Source organism: Pinus tabuliformis, chromosome 5_1 (assembly GCF_031772625.1).
Source record: "Pinus tabuliformis cultivar Carrire ecotype Pingquan chromosome 5_1, CPIR1, whole genome shotgun sequence".
Classification (NCBI taxonomy): domain Eukaryota; kingdom Viridiplantae; phylum Streptophyta; class Pinopsida; order Pinales; family Pinaceae; genus Pinus; species Pinus tabuliformis.
Genome location: NC_142305.1, coordinates 619,020,601 through 619,046,551, shown reverse-complemented (window position 1 = coordinate 619,046,551; position 25,951 = coordinate 619,020,601). Strand labels below are relative to the sequence as shown.

At 37.6% G+C, this 25,951-nt stretch overlaps 1 protein-coding gene across 9 annotated transcripts; it reads right to left on the bottom strand.

The window, feature by feature from the left end:
- Positions 1–849: 849 nt before the first annotated feature.
- On the bottom strand, positions 850–25,951 carry LOC149166450 (uncharacterized). Of its 9 annotated transcripts, none has more exons than XR_016260865.1 (4): positions 25,373–25,946; positions 25,157–25,236; positions 1,046–1,077; positions 850–918 (listed from the first exon to the last, which is right to left on the bottom strand). XR_016260865.1 is itself a non-coding variant. In XM_089432615.1 (4 exons), exons 1-3 carry the CDS (start codon positions 25,696–25,698, stop codon positions 1,068–1,070), a joined length of 435 nt encoding a protein of 144 aa, XP_089288741.1. In that variant the 5' UTR covers positions 25,699–25,951; the 3' UTR covers positions 850–918; positions 1,046–1,067. The 9 variants fall into 9 exon arrangements, 6 of the variants coding, with proteins under 6 accessions (XP_089288741.1, XP_089288740.1, XP_089288743.1 ...); XM_089432615.1 differs by having other exon boundaries at positions 25,157–25,255; positions 25,373–25,951; XR_016260867.1 differs by lacking the exons at positions 850–918; positions 1,046–1,077 and adding exons at positions 1,441–3,039; positions 3,176–3,382 and having other exon boundaries at positions 25,350–25,949.

Genomic DNA, 25,951 nt, shown 5'->3' with positions numbered 1-25,951 from the left:
GAAAGATCAGACTCAACATTTTCATTAACATGGGCCTCAACTTGTGGTATAAAACATAAGCCCAAAGAGGTAAAATCAAGTGTGTGCCCAAACTGTTGCCTGTGAAAGTGGTTGTGGTATAAAACATAAGCCCAAAGAGGTAAAATCAAGTGTGTGCCCAAACTGTTGCCTGTGAAAGTGGTGCATATAAAGGTAAATCGGTGCCTTAAACAGGTGTAAATGACTAAACACACTTACTGTAATAGGCATAGATATAAAGTACATAAGCTTAGCTGATTACATAGGTTAAGCTTAGTTAGCTTCATTACCTTGGATTCTTAGAACCAGGCTACCAGTAACACGGACAAGATATAAGTGTTTTTCAGCTGTAAGAGAACTTTGATGTTGCATTAAAACACTTTCGAAAAGGTAATGTGGCTATGTAACCTATGAAAAGGGCCATTGGTTCATATGCTCTTGCTTCTCCTGCTTTTTTGTCGAATCAATTAATTAACTACTAAGTCATTCAAGCAAATGGTTTGTTTACATATGCCTTATGGTTTCAGCCACAGGAATCAAAACGAACAGATGCAAGTGTAACAAGGGTACTTTTCAGAAAACATATAGAAATATTTCTTTCTTCTTCAATAAATGTCAAGGCTACTAAGTCATTCAAGCAAATGGTTTGTTTACATATGCCTTATGGTTTCAGCCACAGGAATCAAAACGAACAGATGCAAGTGTAACAAGGGTACTTTTCAGATGTAACAAGGGTACTTTTCAGAAAACATATAGAAATATTTCTTTCTTCTTCAATAAATGTCAAGGCTCAAGTACCAGTTTCGGTAACATATATAGGGGGTTGCCATATCGGTGTTTTGTATAGTTTATTATGTCCTTTAGTCCCGTTGGATAAGACCTGTAAGTAGAGACTCCTTCCTGCAAACATATGAACATAGTATCAATATGTTCTTTTATCAGGGTATCCTCATATCACACAATAAATTGAATTGAATTTCTATCATCGTTGAAATAATTCAATAAACTTTTATGAAGATCGGCTCACCACTGATTCAATGTAGACTCCGTCAACTTCTTCTGAAACTCAGACAACAGTCAATGATAAATGTCAAAATAGTAAACAAGAAAGAGTGTAAGACTGTAGAACAGATCAATGAAATAGGGATCAAACACGAGCTCCTCCAAATAAACTCGAGCTGTTTCATTATAAATACTACAAAAATAAAAACTATGGCCTGCAATATTACATGATATATTAGCCTGAGAATCCAATACGAAATCCTCCAACTCAGACATATTACATGATATATTAGCCTGAGAATCCAATACGAAATCTTCCAACTCAGACAACAGTCAATGATAAATGTCAAAATAGTAAACAAGAAAGAGTGTAAGATACGAAATCTTCCAACTCAGACAACAGTCAATGATAAATGTCAATGATAAATGTCAAAATAGTAAACAAGAAAGAGTGTAAGACTGTAGAACAGATCAATGAAATAGGGATCAAACACGAGCTCCTCCAAATAAACTCGAGCTGTTTCATTATAAATACTACACAAATAAAAACTATGGCCTGCAATATTACATGATATATTAGCCTGAGAATCCAATACGAAATCCGTATGGGGAGGATTTGGTGGATGCGGATTGTTGACTGTGAAGTATGTTGAGTAGTAGTTATAACTAAGAAACTGAACTATCTAGATTAACGAAAATATAAATTAGTTCTAAGCGACAGTTGACACTGTTCCAACTAATTTTCTCATGGATTCAGACTCTTTTTCTGAATCCAATGGATCGAAAGGAATTTTTGCAGTCAAAAGCAATGTCATTTTTTCCAGTAAAATTGATGAAACAGTTCACGTGATGAAACAGTTCACGTAACACCGTGGATTCAAAAATGTTTTTACAACTAAAAACAATTGCATACCAATAATAGAAATTGCATACCAATAATAGAAAGCTTAAGCGAGACAATAAACAAATATCAATTACATTAATAGACAAATATCAATTACATTTGCAGGTCAAATCCTAGAGAGGATAAAGTATGTCAATCTGTACGGACAATGACATCCGAACTATCCAACAGAAAGCTGCTGTGTACATGGAAATCTCGTAAACTGTATGTAACGTAAGCAACATCCTCTAGATATTTTTCATAAAGCTGCTGTGTACATGGAAATCTCGTAAACTGTATGTAACGTAAGCAACATCCTCTAGATATTTTTCATAAAGCTGCTGTGTACATGGAAATCTCGTAAACTGTATGTAACGTAAGCAACATCCTCTAGATATTTTTCATACATCAGTCCTGTTAAGGATGGACAAAGTTCCAGCAACAAACTGTCTTTTAGAATGCACTTGTACTGAACATTATTTTTCATACGTCAGTCCTGTTAAGGATGGACAAAGTTCCAGCAGCAAACTGTCTTTTAGAATGCACTTGCACTGAACATTATTTTTCATACGTGAGTCCTGTTAAGGATGGACAAAGTTCCAGCAGCAAACTGTCTTTTAGAATGCACTTGCACTGAACATTATTTTTCATACGTGAGTCCTGTTAAGGATGGACAAAGTTCCAGCAGCAAACTGTCTTTTAGAATGCACTTGTACTGAACATTTGCCTCTGTTTGGATAATGCAATTTAATTGTAAACTGCGTCGATATGTGGTTAGCTATCTGCATGTGGAACAATTAAGTTGATCCATGAAAACTGTTCCAAATGTATCGGCCGGCTGGTTAGCTGTCTGCATGTGGAACAATTAAGTTGATCCATGAAAACTGTTCCAAATGTATCGGCCGGCAGAGAGCAATTGTTGCAGATTGTAACAAAGATTGTAACAAAGGGTTCTGCATGTATGTTTGCTATAGTCAACATTCCTTTAACCTGGTCCATGTTTCAGTACAAGTCTGTTGATCCATGAAAACTGTTCCAAATGTATAGGCCGGCAGAGAGCAATTGTTGCAGATTGTAACAAAGATTGTAACAAAGGGTTCTGCATGTATGTTTGCTATAGTCAACATTCCTTTAACCTGGTCCATGTTTCAGTACAAGTCTAGCGTTAGATATTGTAATAAAAATGCTAAGAGGACGTTAAATGAACGAGCATAATTTAGGAGAACAGGAAATAAAGATTTATAATATATATTTTGTGCACTATGAAAGAACCTTTGTTGTTGAGGCAGGTAGTTTGCTCAGGTCTGCAAGTACCCTGTTTGAAGTGACAGCTGTAATAAATGTGGATCTGCAAGTGCGTAATGACCCACGTTCTTTGCCTCGGGCAAGATTTCGAAACAGCATCATTGGTGCTTCTTGTTTCGAAATTTGTTGTTGGATGGATTTGAAAATTGGTTGGAATGTACTGAAAAGATGCACCTGCGTTGCAAAATGTACTAGTGTTAAATGTAATTGTTTTTAAGTAAATGGTTACTTAAAATGTATTAGAAAAAAAAAGCAAGAAAAACTAATGATATATGTACATACAGGAGGTTTCAAACAAGTTTTTTTATCATGGCCAATTCAAATCATTAGTAAAAGAGTTTCAGACTTGAGCTTGGAAAGTCATAACACTGTCCAGGGTTATTACAAGATGTAGTTACATCAGATCCTCCTCTGTCAGAATCAAAGAGTCATATAAGATCCTTTAGCCAGGATTTTTCTTCAAACTCAAAAGCTAGCACTTGGGAAGAGTTGCAGCCAAGAGGCAAACAAGATGAACCCTAAGTCCACGGTCACTGCAACAGAGGCTCAATATGAATAATCTTGCAGCACTTGTTGTCAGACTCTACAAGGCAACTTGCTTTCTATGTTAGATGAAGCTTTGGAGTTGTATGGAAATTCATATCAGAGCATTCCTGGTGATGATGCTGGCATCCACAACAGATTACTACCAAGGCTGGAAGTTTGATGCTCTGTTTTTATTGAGTCAGAGTCCTTACATCACCCAATAAGAAACTACATCCAAGCACTAGTCACGGAAATGAGACAGCTCATCATTCCTCATGTGATAAACATGGAGAACAGAATCCACAGAGGAAACTAAAAGAGATGAACTTGTTTGAGATTGAAATGCAGTATGAAAGCATCAAGCATAGGCATGGTACTGCCAAGTATTTAGGGAAAATATATCAAAGTCATCTCTGAAATTGTGAACCAAGTTTCCCTAGGTCCATCTATCCAATTAGCCTTGAAAAAATATTTCAAGGAAGACAACAAAAATATTTTTTAATAGAAGCCTAAACCTCGTTGTACAGGAGGCTCCAAGAATAGTCATGCATTTTCAGAAATAAAATATTTTTTTTTTGCTCAGCTTGACCAATATTACGGCCCCCTACAAATGTGTATATATAGCTTGACCAATATTACGGCCCCCTACAAATGTGTATATATATATGGTAGTCGTTAAGCATCAAAGGGCAAGAATTTGTGGCATCTTATATATATATGGTAGTCGTTAAGCATCAAAGGGCAAGAATTTGTGGCATCTTTTGTTCAAGAATATCGTTGGAATTTGTCTAAGGCCGAGAATATCTATAGAAGAAGGTTGAAAGTTTCTTAAGCCTATTCTGAGGCCATTCTTGAGCCTAAACTGGCTTCAATTCTTTTCCTTATTCTGCATATGGTTTTGCACAATGACTATGGGGTATATTTGAGTTACAATGTGCACTAGTCAATTTTGTCATACAAGTCTGACAAAGGCACAATTGTACACTAGTTACATTGCAAATAGTTTCTGCCGTAGATTTGATTCAAAATTAATTTCAATAGATTTATCTGGTCACGTAAATGATTTCTTGACTGGTGATTTAATTTGCATTACTCTGATTTACTTAAGAAAACAAATTGCCATACATATCATATATCAGAACTGGAATCACTACACATATATCTTGATACTTGATTTTGAGATGGAGCACTAATGTAGATACAGGAGGTTTCAAACAAGTTTTTTTATCATGGCCAATAGTCATATAAGATCCTTTAGTCAGGATTTTTCTTCAAACTCAAAAGCTAGCACTTGGGAAGAGTTGCAGTCAAGAGGCAAACAAGATGAACCCTCAAAGTCCACGGTCACTGCAACAGAGGCTCAATATGAATCATCCCTCAAAGTCCACGGTCACTGCAACAGAGGCTCAATATGAATCATCTTGCAGCACTTGTTGTGAGAAGAGTCTACAAGGCAACTTGCTTTCTATGTTAGATGAAGCTTTGGAAACTACTCCTGTAGTAGTATGTGCACTAGTCAATTTTGTCACACAAGTCTGACAAAGGCACAATTGTACATAACTGCAAATGTGCAGGGCCGTAAGCATGGGTGCCCCCTCATTATTAGAAAAAAAAGCAAGAAAAACTAATGATATATGTACATACAGGAGGTTTCAAACAAGTTTTTTTATCATGGCCAATTCAAATCATTAGTAAAAGAGTTTCAGACTTAAGCTTAGAAGGTCATAACACTGTCCAGGGTTATTACAAGATGTAGTTACATCAGATCCTCCTCTGTCAGAATCAAAGAGTCATATAAGATCCTTTAGCCAGGATTTTTCTTCAAACTCAAAAGCTAGCACTTGGGAAGAGTTCCAGCCAAGAGGCAAACAAGACGAACCCTCAAAGTCCACGGTCACTGCAACAGAGGTTCAATATGAATCATCTTGAAGCACTTGTTGTCAGACTCTACAAGGCAACTTGCTTTCTATGTTAGATGAAGCTTTGGAGTTGTATGGAAATTCATATCAGAGCATTCCTGGTGATGATGCTGGCATCCACAACAGATTACTACCAAGGCTGGAAGTTTGATGCTCTGTTTTTATTGAGTCACAGTCCTTACATCACCCAATAAGAAACTACATCCAAGCACCAACCTTAATGGTACCACAGTGGTTAGTCACGGAAATGAGACAACTCATCATTCCTCATGTGATAAACATGGAGAACAGAATCCACAGAGGAAACTAAAAGAGATGAATTTGTTTGAGATTGAAATGCAGTATGAAAGCATCAAGCATAGGCATGGTACTGCCAAGTATTTAGGGAAAATATATCAAAGTCATCTCTGAAATTGTGAACCAAGTTTCCCTAGGTCCATCTATCCAATTAGCCTTGAAAAAATATTTCATAGAAGACAACAAAGATATTTTTTAATAGAAGCCTAAACCTCGTTGTACAGGAGGCTCCAAGAATAGTCATGCATTTTCAAAAATAAAATATTTTTTTTTGCTCAGCTTGACCAATATTACGGCCCCCTACAAATGCGTATATATATGGTAGTCGTTAAGCATCAAAGGGCAAGAATTTGTGGCATCTTTTGTTCAAGAATATCGTTGGAATTTGTCTTAGTCGTTAAGCATCAAAGGGCAAGAATTTGTGGCATCTTTTGTTCAAGAATATCGTTGGAATTTGTCTAAGGCCGAGACTAGTCAATTTTGTCATACAAGTCTGACAAAGGCACAATTGTACACTAGTTACATTGCAAATAGTTTCTGCCGTAGATTTGATTCAAAATTAATTTCAATAGATTTATCTGGTCACGTAAATGATTTCTTGACTGGTGATTTAATTTGCATTACTCTGATTTACTTAAGAAAACAAATTGCCATACATATCATATATCAGAACTGGAATCACTACACATATATCTTGATACTTATATATGTAGCTACAGGAGGTTTCAAACACAGAGAAATGACACTGCCTCGTACATCTAGTTATTGATCTTAGGTTTTATATAAGGCTATTCTCAGAAAAAAACTAATAATACATACAGGCCTCATACATATAGAAGGCCATTGTCAGCAAAAAAAAATCTATCCGAGTGAAATCTCCTGTAAATCTCCTGTAATTCAGAGCTTATGGAGAAATGCTAAAAAAAGATGGAAAGTTGCTAAACTTGATTAACAAAATTGAAAACAGCAGAAAGAAGATATCCGAAACGGAAAGGAGGAGGTATACAGAAATGCAGCAACATGAAATGAAGATATGTGAACTTGTTGGTAAGGTCCAAGACATAGAAGCTGAGCTGAAACTCATACCTGAAATAGATCAATGTAGTGGACCGCAAGCAAAATAAGAAGCGGAAGCAAGGTAACAACGAAATCATTTCTAACCTTATTATATAAGAACAAGAGTAACTTACACGTAGCGGCCGCTGCATGCATAATGTGGAATGGAATGAAATGTGTACACAACACACATACAAATGGCCTGGATTACCTTAACCCCCATCAAATCAGCTTAGGTGATGGCCCAACAAATGGCCTGGATTACCTTAACCCCCATCAAATCAACTTAGGTGATGGCCCAACAGATGTTGAAGATAACTTTAGTACACATAGGAGGGGTTCGGACACGTAAATCTAGAGGAACTGATTATAACGCTTTAGCATTAATATAAAAATTAAAAATTAGAATACTAAGCTTCATTAACTTGCCATATAACCTATTGGACTTAGGATCTTACCAGCCATTCCGCGCATCTGTCTCTACCTGCTGGCTCGCTAGAGCTGCTCAGGAACCCCCTCAGCATCCTTGTTCTCAGGCTCTGTCAATATGTCTGAGATGCTCAGAAAATGCAGCCGAGATCTGGAGTGCCTGCCCAACTACACTGATGTCCGGGAGTGGAAACGCTTCCAGGTTGAAGAAATGCACCAGTTTCATCATCCTCTGCTATTAGATAAAACCCTAGCAGCGGAATTCCCCTCAGCCCCCTTCTGGACTTGAAGGATGAAGTCTGCCAATCCCCCAACGAAACATCCGAGGATAGATGCTCAGAAAACGCAGCCGAGATCTGGAGTGCCGCCTACGACAAGTCTAGAGGCCATGAAGGCCGAGAAACCCTAGCTTCAGGCTCTACCTATTTCTTTTATTCAGTAGTTCGGGTTGCTTCTGGTGTGCCGCCCGCTCCTCTTTCCTTCCCTGCGTGCGCATCGGTATGCCCCGGCCCGCCGCCTAAGAGCCTCTTAGTTCCCTGCGTCACTCCCGAGTAGCCCTATGTACCGCCTAAGCCTCTTATGCTGAACCCTTTGCCTTACTCAAACCTTACAGGAAGCTGCGCTTAAACCTGCATGAAATGGGTCGGCGCGTAAGCGTGCAAATATCCCCATTTCAATATACTTTCGAACCTTAGGTGGGGCGACGACCTAGCTTCTAGCCTTGTTCGGTCTATTGACTTATTCGTTAAAGGGACTGGATTCGAACTGTGGATCCAGCAAATATTTTTCGACAGCTGCAAATATTTTCTAAGAATTGACCTATTCGTTAGCGGGACTGGATTCGAACTGTGGATCCAGGACATGGCACATCTCTTTTCTTGGACTGAATAATCATAACATAATGACATATTCGTTAACGGGACTGGATTCGAACTGTGGAGCTGTTTTTTCAACAGCTGCAAATATTCGGGACTGGATTGCTGTTTTTTCAACAGCTGCAAATATTTTCAAAGAATTGACGGATCCAGTTCGATCCAGCACCAAGTTCGCTCTGTCGATCCAGCACCAAAGATGAGAAAACCATCGATCGTTCAGTGAATGAAGCAATTCGCTCTGTCGACCCAGCACCAAAGATGAGAAAACCATAGCAAGAACAAAGCTGGGTGAGAAAACCATCGGTCGTTCAGTGAATAGGGCATATCTTGTCTGGGCAAAACTATTGAAATAATACCTTTATTACCATGCCTTTCAGCTACTTTATCACCCACTTGTATCTTACGTTTTTGTGATATCACCCACTTGTATCTTACGTTTTTGTGATATATATACGTGTACTGTTTCCGCATTATCACCGGAATCATCTACTCTATTGATCCATCTCATCACCCACTTGTATCTTACGTTTTTGTGATATATATACGTGTACTGTTTCCGCATTATCACCGTAATCATCTACTCTATTGATCCATCTCACGTCGATAACTCGACCCCTTCCACCTATAGGTGCTCTGAGACAATTTTCTCTCGCAGTGGATACCTCAATACCAAATATGGTTTGTAATAATCTTCCTTCTGGGGTACATAATGATTCTTCTATTGTTTGGGGCGTTAATTTACCTACCAAAACATCACCTGTTTCTATCCAAGATCCTAGCATTACAAGACCATTTTCGTCCAAATGACGAAGTGAATGAGCATCTAAATGAGGTATTTCTCTAGTGAAATATTTCTCTAGTGATTCTTTCAGGACCCTGGCTCGTCATACAGATTTCAATCCTGTATCTTACGATATGGAAAGAGGTATAAATATCTTCATATACCAGACGTTCACTAATGAGTATTGCGTCTTCGAAATTGTATCCTTCCCATGGCATATAAGCTACTAAAACGTTTTTTCCCAAAGATAGTTCTCCGCCTACCGTAGTCCATTTGGGAAGTAAATAGGCTTGACCTTCTGTATACAAGCCAATGTGATAGCACATGTTAGTGCTCTTACTCACGCTTATGTGAAGCACATATCAATCTGTCTCTTAGCTTGCCACTGCTCAGAGAGCAGTTGCAAATACATGACCTTCTGTATATTAGAAACCATGCTAAACCATGCTACCTGCATAAGTAAGTAGTCCAGTCATCTGCATTAGAGTCGTATTACGTAGTGTGACACTCATTACTTGTCCTCTTTAGCCAATTATTTATTAGAATAGCTTGGCCCCAACCTACCACCAAGATTTCATTTGAGATCTGCCCCTGATGTCAGATACATCACCTAATTTCGCATTTACTTCTGCCGTCACATACATCATTTCATATGCCATTTGCCCCCATGTCAGATCGATCACTTAATTGCACCGATTGCTCACTTAACGTAAGCTTTCTGTTTTATGCCGACCATTAAATACTGGCCTGCTCCAATAAATGCTCCTCATATTGGATTATATCCCCTCCAATCTGATTTTCAAGTATTCCAGCTCCATTCCAAATCAATCCGCATATGTACTTACTTCTGCACATGTCAGGAATCTACCCCGCATTCAACTCTCGCGATCTAGCACGCCTTTCCTTATTTGGTTGTACAGTAAAATATTATCAAAAACCCGGTTCCATTCACACTTAAAACCAGCTTGCAAACACGTTGAACTCTTTTATAAATTCGCAAAAGCAATGCCTAATTTCTCGCTTACAAAACAAAACCACCTTCTGCACCTAGATATTGACATACATCTCCCTGCTTCACATAACATGGAATCCATTAGCATAAGCCAACTTACTCAACTCGCAGCATTGTTTCTCTTAGCACTTGTTCTCATGGCTCTTCTGATTATTGACATCGTAAAAGTCGAAACACACGGCATTGTTTCTCTTAGCACTTGTTCTCATGGCTCTTCTGATTATTGACATCGTAAAAGTCGAAACACACGGCATTGTTTCTCTTAGCACTTGTTCTCATGGCTCTTCTGATTATTGACATCGTAAAAGTCGAAACACAAAGAAAAAAGAAACCAAAAAAACAATAACATCTCGAACGAAGAGCATATGAATCTACAACAAGTACTTGGCATGATTATAGAGTATATTTGAGTTACAACAGTCAAAATTCTGAATCTCAGACCTATTTTTGCATTATTTTACGCGTTGTCTTAATTCCCCGCTTCCTTCTCTGTTACAGGTCTACGACGGATGCCTCAAATATGCATTTGGATCTGCCATGGTGGTGCAACTCGCATTTTTTATGCTTCTATCGTTTCTGCTGGGATGCCGGTCTAATGTCCTAATTGTTAGCATTCGTGCTTGTCTTGTATTCTTCACATGTTACCGTCTGTCATAAGAAATGCTTATTTTCAAGGTTAAATGTAAGCTTCAAGGCAGTTTTCATGTTACTAGTGTCTTGAATTGATAATATGCTAGCATTAAGCATCGATTACGCTTTATGTAAACACAAATTCTTTGCCCCAATATAGTCATCAGTTCTCCGGTGTACCATTTATGCCTACCTACCTGAAGCATGGACTACAGGGGTACTTCTTAAATTTTACTACAGGGGTACTTCTTAAATTTTACTACAGGGGTCTCGTGCATTCCTTTCATCAGTGTGATCATGCAATAATGGGCATTTGGAGAAGCTGCATCCTTCTTTTACTAAGAAAGAGATAAGTGATGGGTGCTTGAAGCTGGCTTATTGAAGTTGTAATATGTGCATATTGAAGCTGTAGTATGTTGCATTTTATGACAGACTTCCTAATAAATATATTAACAGTCGCGTAATACAAATCTCTAGTACTAATTGTGTAAGAGTTAGTACTAGTTTCCAGTTCGAGGTCAGGTAATCAACAAAAGGTAATCAACAAAAGCGTCCTGTTGATCGATCTGCCATGCACCATAACAAAACTGTCTTTCCTCCACCGGCGGGGGATTTGAATGGCAACGGCTGTCTAAGTTTACTGGACTTGTTCCTATCTCTGGAAATCTCTTGGTCTAGGTTTGAAGTAAAGGCAACGAGTTTTAACATGTTTTGTTGGATTTATTGCTTATATGTTTCAGATTTCTAGTGCACACCGGATTTCTATTTTCTATTTAAATTTCTATTAAAGAATTAGAGAATGAATTTAGAAAATTTCATAATTATATAATTATAAAAATGCAGCTTTCCTAGCTTTATTGGTGAATGTCCTCTCACTTGCACTCATGGGTTTGGGTATTTGCACTAACATTCATATTCCAGTGCCCTTGTATTTTATTAGATTTCTATTTAAGAATTAGGGTTTGGGTATTTGCACTAACATTCATATTCCAGTGCCCTTGTATTTTATTAGATTTCTATTTAAGAATTAGAGAATGAATTTAGAGAATTTCATAATTATATACTTATAAAAAAGCAGCTTTATTGCTTATATGTTTCAGATTTCTAGTGCACACTGGGTTTCTATTTTCTGAATGTCCTCTCACTTGCACTCATGGGTTTGCAGCTTTATTGCTTATATGTTTCAGATTTCTAGTGCACACTGGGTTTCTATTATGGGTTTGCAGCTTTATTGCTTATATTTTCAGATTTCTAGTGCACACTGGGTTTCTATTTTCTGAATGTCCTCTCACTTGCACTCATGGGTTTGTGTATTTGCACTAACATTCATATTCTAGTGCCCTTGTATTTTATTAGAGTTCTATTTAAGAATTAGAGAATGAATTTAGAGAATTTCATAATTATATACTTATAAAAAAGTAGCTTTATTGCTTATATGTTTCAGATTTCTAGTGCACACTGAGTTTCTATTTTCTAGAATTAGAGAATGAATTTAGAGCATTTCATAATTATATACTTTTAAAAATGCAGCTCTCCTAGCTTTATTGGTGAATGTCCTCTCACTTGCACTCGTAGATTTGTGTATTTGCACTAATATACATATTCAAGTGCCCTAGTATTTTATTAGATTTCTATTAATTATGTTTCAGATTTCTAGTGCACACTGGGTTTCTATTTTCTATTTAGATTTCTATTAAAGAATTAGAGAATGAATTTAGGGAATTTCGTAATTATATACTTATAAAAAATGCAGCTTTCCTAGCTTTATTGGTGAATGTCCTCACTTGCACTCATAGATTTGTGTATTTGCACTAATATACATATTCAAGTACCCTTGTATTTTATTAGATTTCTATTAAAGAATTAGAGAATGAATTTAGAGAATTTTATAATTATATACTTCTGAAATTCTAGTATTTTATTAGATTTCTATTAATTATGTTTCAGATTTCTAGTGCACACTGGGTTTCTATTTTCTATTTAGATTTCTAGTATTTTATTAGATTTCTATTAATTATGTTTCAGATTTCTAGTGCACACTGGGTTTCTATTTTCTATTTAGATTTCTATTAAAGAATTAGAGAATGAATTTAGGGAATTTCGTAATTATATACTTATAAAAAATGCAGCTTTCCTAGCTTTATTGGTGAATGTCCTCACTTGCACTGAATGTCCTCACTTGCACTGATAGATTTGTGTATTTGCACTAATATACATATTCAAGTGCCCTTGTATTTTATTAGATTTCTATTAAAGAATTAGAGAATGAATTTAGAGAATTTCATAATTATATACTTCTGAAATTCTGAAATTCCTAGCTTCCTTGATGAATGTCCTCTCACTTGCACTCATGGGTTTGTGTATTTGCAATAAAATCCATATTCAAGTGCCCTTGTATTTTATTTGTAACATTGTATTTTATTTATGCTTTTACTATAATTTAAAAGGGAAATCATTATATTTTATGTGTTTTTACTACAATTTCAAACTGAGAGTCAAGATAGGACAACGTTGCCGTTGTCATACTTTATTACCCTAAGTTCCCATTCCACCTCCAACAACAGTTAGGTATTGCAATATTGCACAGTAAGCATACTCCACATGGTGTTGCACAGGTTGATTGCACTTCCTACTAACTCTGATATCTAATAAGTTGTGATATAAAAGAGGCATATACCAGTAATTATACTTCCTACTAACTCTGATATCTAATAAGTTGTGATATAAAAGAGGCATATACCAGTAATTTTATAATAAGTGTGACATATAAAAGAGGCATATACCAGTGATTTTATAATTCCACTTCGCTCCTAATAAATGCGTGATATAAATAACTTCCCTCTAATAAGTCGCTTAATAAGTGTGACATATAAAAGAGGCATATACCAGTAATTTTATAATAAAAGAGGCATATACCAGTAATTTTATAATTCCACTTCGCTCCTAATAAATGCGTGATATAAATGAGGCCTAGCATTAATTTTATAATTCCACTTCACCTCCCACTACTCTAATAGATGACCTAATTAGGGAAAATGTTTGTGTACGATGGATAACTATGGATTGATTCTACTTCCCACTCATGAAGTCTAATTCTAATGGGCATTCTAATCCCAATTCCAATTTTATGTTGAAAATGTAGCAAGTTAAGTTCCTTTGGCTTGTTCTAATTGTTGAAAATGTAGCAAGTTAAGTTCCTTTGGCTTGTTCTAATTCCAATTCCAATTTTATGTTGAAAATGTAGCAAGTTAAGTTCCTTTGGCTTGTGCCTTAGTTAGTCAGTGAAGACTGCGGATTTGTCTTTCTATAGCATGAGTGTGAGCTCATGAGACAAACTTCAATTACGATGAGTTTATTTAGTTTATTTCGTGACATATAAAAGAGGCATATACCAGTAATTTTATAATAAAAGAGGCATATACCAGTAATTTTATAATTCCACTTCGCTCCTAATAAATGCGTGATATAAATGAGGCCTAGCATTAATTTTATAATTCCACTTCACCTCCCACTACTCTAATAGATGACCTAATTAGGGAAAATGTTTGTGTACGATGGATAACTATGGATTGATTCTACTTCCCACTCATGAAGTCTAATTCTAATGGGCATTCTAATCCCAATTCCAATTTTATGTTGAAAATGTAGCAAGTTAAGTTCCTTTGGCTTGTTCTAATTGTTGAAAATGTAGCAAGTTAAGTTCCTTTGGCTTGTTCTAATTCCAATTCCAATTTTATGTTGAAAATGTAGCAAGTTAAGTTCCTTTGGCTTGTGCCTTAGTTAGTCAGTGAAGACTGCGGATTTGTCTTTCTATAGCATGAGTGTGAGCTCATGAGACAAACTTCAATTACGATGAGTTTATTTAGTTTATTTCCAATTTACTGGAATGATCATCAAGATTGCATGTGTAGAGCTGGAGCTTCAGTTACATGGAGTCTTCTTCAATTTGAAGAAGAGACGAGGTGGCAATTACAAGTTCAGTTAGAACAAGTTTAGTCTTCAGTGATGATTGGAGAATGGAATGATCATCAAGATTGCATGTGTAGAGTTGGAGCTTCAGTTACGTAGAGCCATGTGTAGAGTTGGAGCTTCAGTTACGTGGAGCCATGTGTAGAGTTGGAGCTAGAGTTGGAGCTTCAGTTACGTGGAGCCATGTGTAGAGTTGGAGCTTCAGTTACGTGGAGCCTTCTTCAATTTGACGGCAAGACGAGGTGACAATAACAAGTTCAGTCAGAACAAGTTAGTCTCCAGTGATGATTGGAGAAAGAACGAGTTAAGACTCTAGTGTTGATTGGAGAGAGAACAAGTAGAACCCTCAATTAACTCGCAATCGTAACTCAAACTTCCAAATTGAACTCAGCCTCCAGCCTCCTTGCATGCTCGAATTGGATTTATAAAGAGGACAAAGACATAGGATAGAGAACGAGTAGAACCCCCGGTTAACTCACAATCATAACTCAAACTTCTTAATTGAGCTCAGCCTCCTTGCATGCTCAAATTGGATCTATAAAAAGGACAAGACATAGTATCAATCATTATTGTGAGATCATTCTTTGGACGAGACATAGGATGAATCATTATTGTGAGATCATTCTTTGTGTGTGCGCGCAAAATTGAGGAGCTTATTCTTTGTGTGTGCGCGCAAAATTGAGGAGCTTGCGCGCTAAGATTTAGGAGCACACGTGCACTAAGAAATAGGGACCTCTAGTGCACTAAGAAATAGGGAAATAGGGCTCAAGTGTGCTAGGAAATAGGAAATAGGAGGACTAGTGCGCAAGGATTTAGGAGAAGTGCCCAAGAATTGTGGAGCACAGGATCAAGGATTCTCAGGGCAAGTCATGGCTATTCAGTAGGAGACCACAAGGCTATTCAATAGGAGATTTGTGTTCTCATGGCTATTCAGTAGGAGACCACAAGGCTATTCAATAGGAGATTTGTGTTCTCAGAGAGATTGTTAGTTGCAATAGGCAACGTATAGATCCAATTGCTCAAGAACAATCAATAATATACCACAACAAAGAAAGCAGGTTTTCCCTTTTGGGTTTCCTAGGTAAACAAGCATGTCAATTTGTGTGTATGTGTTTTTATCTCTCCCGGTTTCCTAGGTAAGGAAACATGTCAATTTGTGTGCATGTGTTTTTATCTCTCGATTATTTTTCATTGTTTATAAATTGTTAAGAAACTCTATATTTTGGTGATGTAAATTTCGTTTTAGTTTTTAGGTGTCTTGTTTTGAGTAAATCATCAAAGTAGTTGCAGAGTTCTCACCAACACCAATTTAATCGATCATTGAAGAGAGCAGTTCAAGTTGAAGGCTTGTGCTAGAGTTTTGAAAATCAGTTTTTGGATGGGATGGTGTTCCAAGGACTAAGGGCAGATCACTTTTTAGAGGGAGCCTCGAACTTATGCTCATGGAGGGAGTGTATCTCAGTGGTATTGGAAGATAATCGGGTGCTAGAATTTGCAAAGAATCAAATAGTTCCACCTCAAGATGCCCAACAATTGTCGAGCATAACAAAAATGTCTTGAGAATGATAACAAAAAAGCCTTGAAAATGACACCAAGGCCAGTGTTGAGAATCATTCTTAAGGGGGTCAAAGACCATATTGTCCCTCATCTCCATGGGAAGAAGACAACATATGAGATGTGGAAAATCATCTTAGGTTTGTATCAAGGTTCTAGTGATGCAAAGAAGCTTGCTCTGAAAGACAAACTAAGAAATATTCGAATCAGCAAAGGAGAGCTCATCATCACGCATCTTTCCAAGTTCACCCAAGTTCGGGGTGAGCTCGCTGGAGTGGGCAAGCCTTTAGTAGAATCAACAAAGGAGAGCTCATCATCACGCATCTTTCCAAGTTCACCCAAGTTCGGGGTGAGCTCGCTGGAGTGGGCGAGACTTTCGTAGACAATGACCTTGTGAGTCTTGTGCTTTTGGGACTTCATAAGTCTTGGGATAATTTCCAGGACGCAATCAATGGCAGAGAGAATATTAATAGCTGGGAAAGGTTGTGGTCAGACTACATCCAAGAAGAAATCTAAAGAGGAACGAGAGTTAGAAGATCAACAAAAACAGAGGACGACGAGAACTTTGCAAAGGCAGCGACACCAAAAGCAAAAAGAGCCAAGGAAAGGCCGAGGCCAATCAAAAGGGTGAGATGAAGAAGAAAGATCTAAGCAATATCAAGAGCTTCCATTGCCATCAGTTCAGGCATTATGCCACTAAGTGTCCTAATAAGAAGAAGGGGTCCAGTAAGGATCATAAGGTTGCATCAACTAAGGTAGATGAGTTTTCTTTTCAGTTCGAGAAAGACTTCCCATTGATAGCTTGCATGGCAAGCTTAGTAGGCAGCAGTGTAGGGTACATTGATTCTAGAGCATCCATCCACATGACCAGGAACAAAGAGTATTTCATCTAGTTGAAGGAGAAGGACATGCGATTTCATATTGAGCTAGGAAATGATGGCAAGTTCTTTACTAGGGGAGTTGGTATTGTCAACTTTAAGAGGAAGTTTGGAAGCTCTCTGCACCTCAGAGATGTCCTCTATGTTCCAGGCCTTAAGAAAAACCTTGTTTCAGTGGCTACCCTAAAGGACAAGGATTATGATGTAGGATTATGATGTCATCTTCAGCAAAAGTAAGGCTTACCTCAAGCACTTAACTTTTGGATCAATGAAGCATATTGGTATGAGGATGAAGAATCTCTACAAGTTGCAGGTTGAGACATGCACAACCTTGAGCAACAAGGTAGGAAGTGCACATAGAAGAGACATGGGGAAGCTTTGGCACAAAAGCATGGGGCACTTGCATCATGGGGCGTTGAACATTCTTCAGCACAACCTTGTGCAATAAGGTAGGAAGTGGACAGAGAAGAGACGCGGGGAAGATTTGGCACAAACGCATGGGGCACTTGCATCATGGGGGGCTGAAGATTCTTTAGCAAAATACCACAAGACTATCACAAGGCGTATTTGACCAACATGATGTGTGCAAGGGCTGCACACTTGGCAAATATGTCAAGTCATCTTTGCAAGGATGACACAAGAGAGCCAAATGGATTTTGGAAAGCCAAATGGATTTTGGAGCTAGTACATTCCGACATATGTGGGCCCTTCTCTTCTCCATCTCTCATGAGACACAGAAACTATGTCACTTTCATAGATGATTATTCTCGAAAAACATGGATCTTCTTTATGAAGAATAAGGGGGAGGTCTTCTCCAAGTTCATGGAGTTTCAAGCATTGGTAGAAAACTAGACTAGGAAGAAGATAAGGCATTGAGGAATGACAAGGGCAAGGAATATATCTCTAATGCTTTCAAGGACATGTGCGCCAAGAGAGGCATTAGGAGAGAGCTAACAACACCCCATAACCCTCAGCGTAATGGGGTGGCTGAAACGAAGAACCACGACATAGTTGGAGCGGCCAAGGCCATGTTGCATGACCAGAAACTGCCTATGTCCTTTTGGGCAGAGGCTTGCAACACTACAGTATTTCTGTAGAACATGAGTCTACACAGAGTACTTGAACGCGTTACACTAGAGGAGGCTTTCACAGGCAAGAAGCATGATGTTTCTCACTTTCGTGTCTAAGGCACAAAAGTTCATTGCCATGTGTCCAAAGAGAGTACAAAGAAGCTCGAGCCCACAGTTGATAAGGGAATTTTCATGTGTTACAATGAGACAGCTCAGGCATACAGGGTGTACATACCATCACTCAAGAAGACAGTTATGAAGCGAGACGTGAGGTTTGAGGAGGAAAAATCTTTGAGGGCATCCTTGGAGCAAGCACAGGTTGGAGTACTTGAGAAAGGAGGAGCCTCAACTAGTATCATAGAATGATTCTCAGCTAGGAGGCAAGCACGCCGCACAAAAGGATGACCAAGAGTCATTATAAGATGAGGAGGAGAGATCGAGATGAGTGAAGGCATCCACTTAGTCAGTGTCTCCCTGTGCTCAGTGTCTCCTAGCATAGGGAGGAAGAGAGGTTAATTCAAGAGGCCACAAAGAGGTTATTTCAAGAGGCCCAAGAGCAAGTTGAGACTCCTAGGTCTATGTTCAGGCAGATCAGCCACATAGATACATTGGATATATGGCATTAATGACTGAGTTGTTGTGCACAGAGCCTTCTTGTTATGAGAAGGCAGCTTTTCAGCAAGTTTATTAGGATGCCATGGTGGAGGAATATTCCTCCATGAAGAATGATGTTTGGGAGATTGTGCCACGGCAAGAGGGCAAATCAATAGTAAGTTCATGTTGGGTGTACAAGGTGAAGCATGGGGCAGATGGGAGTGTGGAAAAGTACAAGGCAAAGTGTGTGGCCAAGGGCCTTGTCGGTTGAGGGCATCTACTATAATGAGATGCTCACTCTAGTGGCACGTTATTCATCCATCGGGACGATTTTGGCACTATCAACTCAAATGGAGTGGAAGATCCACCAAATGGACATAAAGATAACATTCCTCAACGGGGTAGTTGAGGAGGATGTTTATATGGAGCAGCCAGTGAAACAGGAATCGCCGTTTAATCGGCAAAATCGCGAGTTTAAATCGGCTCGGCGGCTAAACGATCCGATCCAAAACGTTCCGAGTCAACTCGCGTTGACCGATTTTGAATCGTGGTCAACGCGAGTTTGACTCGCGATTCTGAAAAAATCACCGGTTCTGCGTTTTTTTGGCGAGTCCCGCCAGTTTTATTTTTTTTCGGGTTTCGGATTATGGCGGGTAAATCGTATTTCGGGTTTTATCCGAGCAGTGTAGTTACAGGAGTCAGAACAGTAAAGAAGATATTGATCGCCAAAAAAAAATGTAAGCAATTTTTTTTATTTATAGAGATCTGTAAATGCCGTGGCAGCCGATGGGTAGAAGGCATTTCGACCATATAATATACACAACAAACCAATGGGGAAACGAGAGGGAAAGAGATGGTCGGCTGGAAAGTATTCTGGTCAATAGATATTGTAGTCTGACCTTCCGAAATTTGAACTCAGAGTTTATTGAACTCAGAGTTTATAGTCCGAGCTTTAGGCAAAGTCTGTTTCTTGAAATTGAATGATAATGTTTTGTTTTGGTTTTTTTTTTGGGATGGGGGCGGGTTAATTTTAATTAATATTAAATATTAATTATCAAAAATATATAATTTAAGTTTATAACCAATATAAATATTTATAAAATTTAAAAAGTATATATATAAATAATAATTTAATTAAAGTTATTGTTAGATTAAATATTAAATTAGTATATGAGATTTTTTGAGATAAAAAACTCACTTCACAACAATTTGATTATCAAAAATTTACAGATTTATTCTAATTTTAATACTGTAAACTGAAAATATTATTAAAAATCACAAACTGGTATAAAGTTTAGTGTTGTTTTTTTTTTCTCCGGAAAATATTATAAAATCACAAACTAATATAAAATTCAGTGTATTTTCTTATGAAACAAAAAAATTAAAGAATCATGAAGCACACCCACAACTCGGAAGCTATTCAATCTCTGGAAGATAATTAAAATTCTTCTAATGCAACCTAGGATTTCCATCACGATATGACGAATCAGGCGCCTAAAGGCTTAGATATAGAAAAATGTTACGGAAAAGTCATTTAAAAATAGTTAAAACCTAAGAAAAAGTTGCATTGTAAATAACATTTGCTTGGTGAGGGCAGCCTAGGCCCCTCACACCGAACAAACTTTTGGAATACGAAAAACATAAGCGTAAAAGTAGTTTTACCAATTTTCTAGAGCCAGCCTTCATGACTTGGAGAACTTTGAGAGTCAAGCAAGCGAAGGAGCGGGAGGAATCGATTCTAGTTCTCACTCTTAAGAGTCTTAGACTCTTAGTTGCTGATTTTTTTCTGATTAGTATGCAGTTTTTAACTTTTTTGTAAACTTTTAGAAGCATATGCTTCTAAGGACTCAAGACTCAGTGCTTTGGATCATGTGTGGACTCATAACATATATGAGATACTTATTTATTCATGATATTTTGGACATCTATTGATATTATGCATTGTTTGGACATACCTTTACCCAATATTAATGAAAAATGGTTTTTTTAATTCAATATATGTGTATATTTTTATTTAATGAATTTGCCGATTTTTTCCCGATTTTTTCCCGATCCGATTAAAACTTTCGCTCTTTTGCCTCGCCGATTTATTGCTGATTCCGTGTCTGGTAACATTGGGAGCAGCCAAAGGGGTTTGAGACTTTCAACAGACACTCATGTATGTTTATTGAAGAGAGCTCTTTATGGGCTCAAGCAAGCACTGAGAGCATGGTACATTCACATTGATAGCTACCTTCAAGGATTGGGCTTCACTAAGAGTGAGGTGAATGCCAACCTATACTAAATCACGGTTGGAGGGCTTCCACTCATTCCAGTGCTCTATGTTGATGGTCTTATATTGTTGACGGTCTTATATTGATTGGCGTAGACAACTTGATCCAAGATTGCAAGGAAGACCTTCAAAGGGAGTTTGGGATGAAGAATATAGGGCTTATGTACAATTTCCTCAAGCTAGAGGTACGGCAGGGTGATGAGGAAATCTTCTTGGGTCAAGGGAAGTACAACACAGGAATCCTCAAGAGGTTTCATATGCAAGATTGCAAGCCCATGACCACACCTCTAGTCACAAATTGGAGGATTCTGGACACTAACAGAGCAGAGAGAGTAGATGTTACATTGTACAAGCAGTTAATTGGGTTGTTGATGTACTTATTCAACACACAACCTGATATTTATTTTGTTGTGAACCACCTGATATTTATTTTGTAGTGAACCAGTGGAGCCAATTTATGATGGATCCTACCAAAGTTCACTGAGTTGATACGAAGCATGTTTTGAGGTATCTCAGAGGCACAACATATTATGGATTATGGTACAGACAGGTTCTTGGAGTGAGGCTTGAGGCCTTCACAAATGCAAATGGAGTAGGGAGCTCCACAGATCAGAAGAGTACTTCAGGTTGGGTCTCCAACATTGGGTCACCTGTTGATTCCTAGTTCGGCAAGAAGCAGAGATCAGTTGCACTCAGTTCAACAAAGGCGAAGTACATCGTTGCTAGTTTAGCAACATGTAAAGCTATCTAGATGAGGAAGCTATTGTGGGACTTTTTAGGCAAAGGATGGAGCACACAGTGATACACTGTGACAATTAGAGTTGCATTAAGCTCTCTAAGAATCCATTGTTTCATAATCATTCCAGGCATATCAAGATCAAGTATCATCATCTCAAGGACTATTTACAGAAAGTGACACCGTGGTCCGTGACAATTAGAGTTGCATTAAGCTCTCTATGAATCCACTGTTTCATGATTGTTCCAGGCATATCAAAATCAAGTATCATCATCTCAGGGACTATGTACAAAAAGGGATAGTGAAGCTACCATACATTTCAACAAAGGAGCAAACAGCAAATATCTTGACCAAGGCATTGACTAGAGGTAGTTTTGTCTATTTCAGATATATTTTTGGAGTTGTATATCATCCCTTCCTCACTAAGAGGGAGTGTTGAAATGTAGCAAGTGGAGGTATTTTGGCTTGTACCTTAGCTAGTGAAGACCAAGAGAAGGACAAAGGCACATGATTAATCATTATTGTGAGATCATTCTTTGTGTGTGCGTGCGCAAAATTGAGGAGCTTGTGCACTAAAATCGAGGAGCACAAGTACGCTAAGAAATAGGGGCCTTGAGTGAGCTAGGAAATAGGGCTCAAGTGCACCAGGAATAGGAGGCCTAGTGTGTGCAAGGATTTAGGAGAAGTGTGCAAGGATTGTGGAGCACAAGATCAAGGATTCTTAGGGCAAGTCAAGGCTATTCAATAGAAGAACAAGTGTGTTCTCAAAGAGAGATTGTTGGTTGCAGTAAGCAACATGAATTGTAATAGATTCAATTGCTCAAGAACAATCAATAAAATACCACAACAAAGAAAGAAAATTTTCCCTTTGGGTTTCTTGGATAAACAAGCGTGTCAATTTGTGTGCATGTGTTTTTATATCTCGATTATTTCCCATTGCTTATAAATTGATAAGAAACTATGTATCTTGGTGAAAGTAAATTTGATTTCAATTTTCAGTTGCCTTGTTTTCAGTAATTCATCTAAGTAGTTGAAGAGTTTTAAGAAAATTAACATTTTAATCATATTTTGTAAAAGTTATATACTAAACCATGGATTGATAGATGATAGGAAGTTAATATTAAAATCATAAAAATAAGACCAAAATTAATATTTATATCATAAATATATGACTACAATATGTCAGCATATTTTATTCTAATTGATTTTGAGATTAATCTCAAAACATTTAATAACAGGATCTGCTTAATTAAAAGTGTAAGAGACTAGGCCGTGCCATTTACATTTGAAGCTTGAACGCTTCAAAGACGAATCATTCATCTAGGAGCATGAAATCACGAGACTCGAATAAAAAATAAGTTCATATATGAAATCCCTCAAATAGAAGGAAGGCAAATTAAAGTGAAAACCAATCTGCATTTGAAAATGCCAAAAGCAACAAAAAAACCAAAGACAAGTGAAAAGCAAACATTTAATAACAGGATTTGTTTAATTAGAAGTGTAAGAAGCTAGGCCATGCCATTTAGATTTGAAGCTTGAACGCTTCAAAGACTGGAATCATTCATCTGGGAGCTCACGAGACTCGAATCAAAAATAAGTTCATATATGAGATCCCTCAAATAGAAGGCAGGCACATTAAAGTGAAAACCAATCTGCATTCGAAAATGCCAAAAACAACAAAAACCAGAGACAAGTGAAAAGCAAGCTTTAAGCTTAGCAAAGCAAGTGATGAAGACGAAGCATATTGGAAGCTTACATCCAGAGTTTCAGCCTTACAGATAATAATAACATGAAATATTTTCACAACAAAGAAAAATGCATGCACAGCTCTCACTGGACAAGATGCATTCACAATGTTGCAGTGTATATGTTGTAATTGGCAAACATAAAGCAGAATGCATGCTCTCACTCGACAAGATGCATTCACAATGTTGCAGTGTATATGTTGTAATTAGAAAACATAAAGCAGAATGCATGCTCTCAGTCGACAAGATACATTCACAATGTTGCAGTGTATATGTTGTAATTGGAAAGCATAAAGCAGTGAGTATGTTGTAATTGGAAAACATAAAAGCTAGACCTTAAGGACCCTCGAATATGTTATAATTGGAAAACATAAAACGAGGCCATAAAGACCCTAGAATGCTCAAAAACAGTGCATCATTACATCTTATTTTAATTGGAGGATGCTTTGAACTAATTATTTCCTTTGGGAACTGCTTTTGTGCTATTTATGCTTTGAAGTCTGTTAGTAGTGTGTACCTATCCCCTATCTATGAACATAGAAATATTTTCAAGGCAAGGAATATGCATACACACCTTTCTCTTAACAAAATGCATGCAAAATCTTGCCACTGGTAACAACTAAAAATACAGAGGCCTTAAAATCATTAAATTATTTTGAAGAACTATGCACTTTACAGTGAAACTTATCAGTACCCAGAACATCACAATTTTTTTTAAATTCAAATGCACGGCAGAGAGCTTTGAGTCTTTGACTAATCATTTCCTTGAACTGCTAAGTTCAACATGGAACTACATTTGTATGATTTACGCCCATTCCCTGTTTCGTTTAACGCCTAGAACAACTGCGAGAAAAAAGAACATGCAGCGTGTAGTAAAGGAAAAACATGATGCTGTATAATAGTTTCTCTTTAAACCATTCCATTGGAAACAATAAAATCAATGAGAATGCAGTCTAATTTGTTCAAAGATCAGAGACTTAGGTTGAACCAAATATGGGCGGCACTCTGACCCATAAAGATGGTAAAAAGCGCTTAAAAGAATGGAACGCTAAAAAAATCCCAGATTCTGGAAAAACAGCAGGGGGCTTCCAATTATGGTTGAATTTATTACACTGTCTCCATCAGTGTGGCAGGCTAATGAAAGCTGAGACATGCAATGGGCTATTTAGGGGCACAACAATTTTAACCGTGACAAAATGGCATCCCTATATATGAGTATTATTCTACAACTTTGAGAAGATGCTTATTGCTTTTTAAAGGACAACTATTCTTTGGTTGACAACACAATTTCACAAGAGAGAAGATGTTGATGAAAGGTGCTTAAATTTCCTTGCAATGCCAAATTGTATACAGCGGTTGATTCATATATACTACAATAATGGAATTTGCAGAATTAATGCCTGATTCTGCTAGGTTTTGCTAGAACGTGTTATTTGACAAAAGAGTTGGTATGGTTTTCGAAGGACGACTACTTTCTTGTCAGAAATACAACCTATAAAGTATTGAAGACAATAAAACACAAAAATAAAATCGTGGCACCATTCATTGGTTTTCTTCTAAATATATCAATTTAAAAATGTAAAGATTGGCAAGTAGACATGCTTACAAGTTCTTCTTTTCAATTCTACCCATTCCATAGATACAGCTCCGCACAACACAATTTTCCAGCATCTTTGCCTCCACCGTCTGTACAGAAAAAATCTCTCTCACAATAATAATTCAAAAAATGCTAATAATAAATCACTATTAGACAAATATATTTAAAAAAGAAAAATAAAAACAGTACGAACTCGTTTTACCAGTAAAAATTATGGCATTCTACCTGGATCCCAAAAGTCTCTGGTACAAACCGCCATGGATTTCAGACATGGCGGTACCGAACGCGCCATGGATTTCAGACATGGCGGTAGCGAACGCTTTTAGAACATTAAAAATGCTGCTTCTCACATCCACAATAGAAAAGTAGAATGGATAAAATATAATAGAAAAGCGGAATACATAAACTAGCAGAGCGGTTTGAGGTTTACATAGCTGGAGTGGACTAAAAACATACTGCTCCGCATATAAAATAGGGATGTGGAATGGAGACGCAGGGTAGAGAGGAAATGGAATTAGGGTTTCATCGCTGTCAGTCGTATCAGATTGCATGCCTACTTTTCAGAAGTAGCTCTCCACCCGTCCATAATCACATTCGCGCTTCAGAAGTCACTCTCCACCCGTCCATAATCACATTCACGCTTCAGAAGTCACTCTCCACCCGTCAAACGCTCATGAATAATAATCAAATTCACGTTTCAGAAGCAGCTCTCCACGCGTCAAACACTCATGAATAAGTTAGGTAAGATTCTCAGCGTTTTCAAAACCTCCCGCAGTCTTCCACATGAGTTTTAAAATTTTCTCG

Bases quoted from the DNA above. Each gene is read 5' to 3' on its own strand.
- LOC149166450 (XM_089432611.1), bottom strand. From the start codon at position 25,698: ATGCAATCTGATACGACTGACAGCGATGAAACCCTAATTCCATTTCCT. The intron at 25,237-25,372 runs GTAGAATGCCAT...TTTTCTGTACAG, and splicing joins CAGAGACTTTTGGGATCCAG to ACGGTGGAGGCAAAGATGCT. The intron at 3,383-25,156 runs GTAAGCATGTCT...TTTGCAACGCAG, and splicing joins AGAATTGAAAAGAAGAACTT to GTGCATCTTTTCAGTACATT.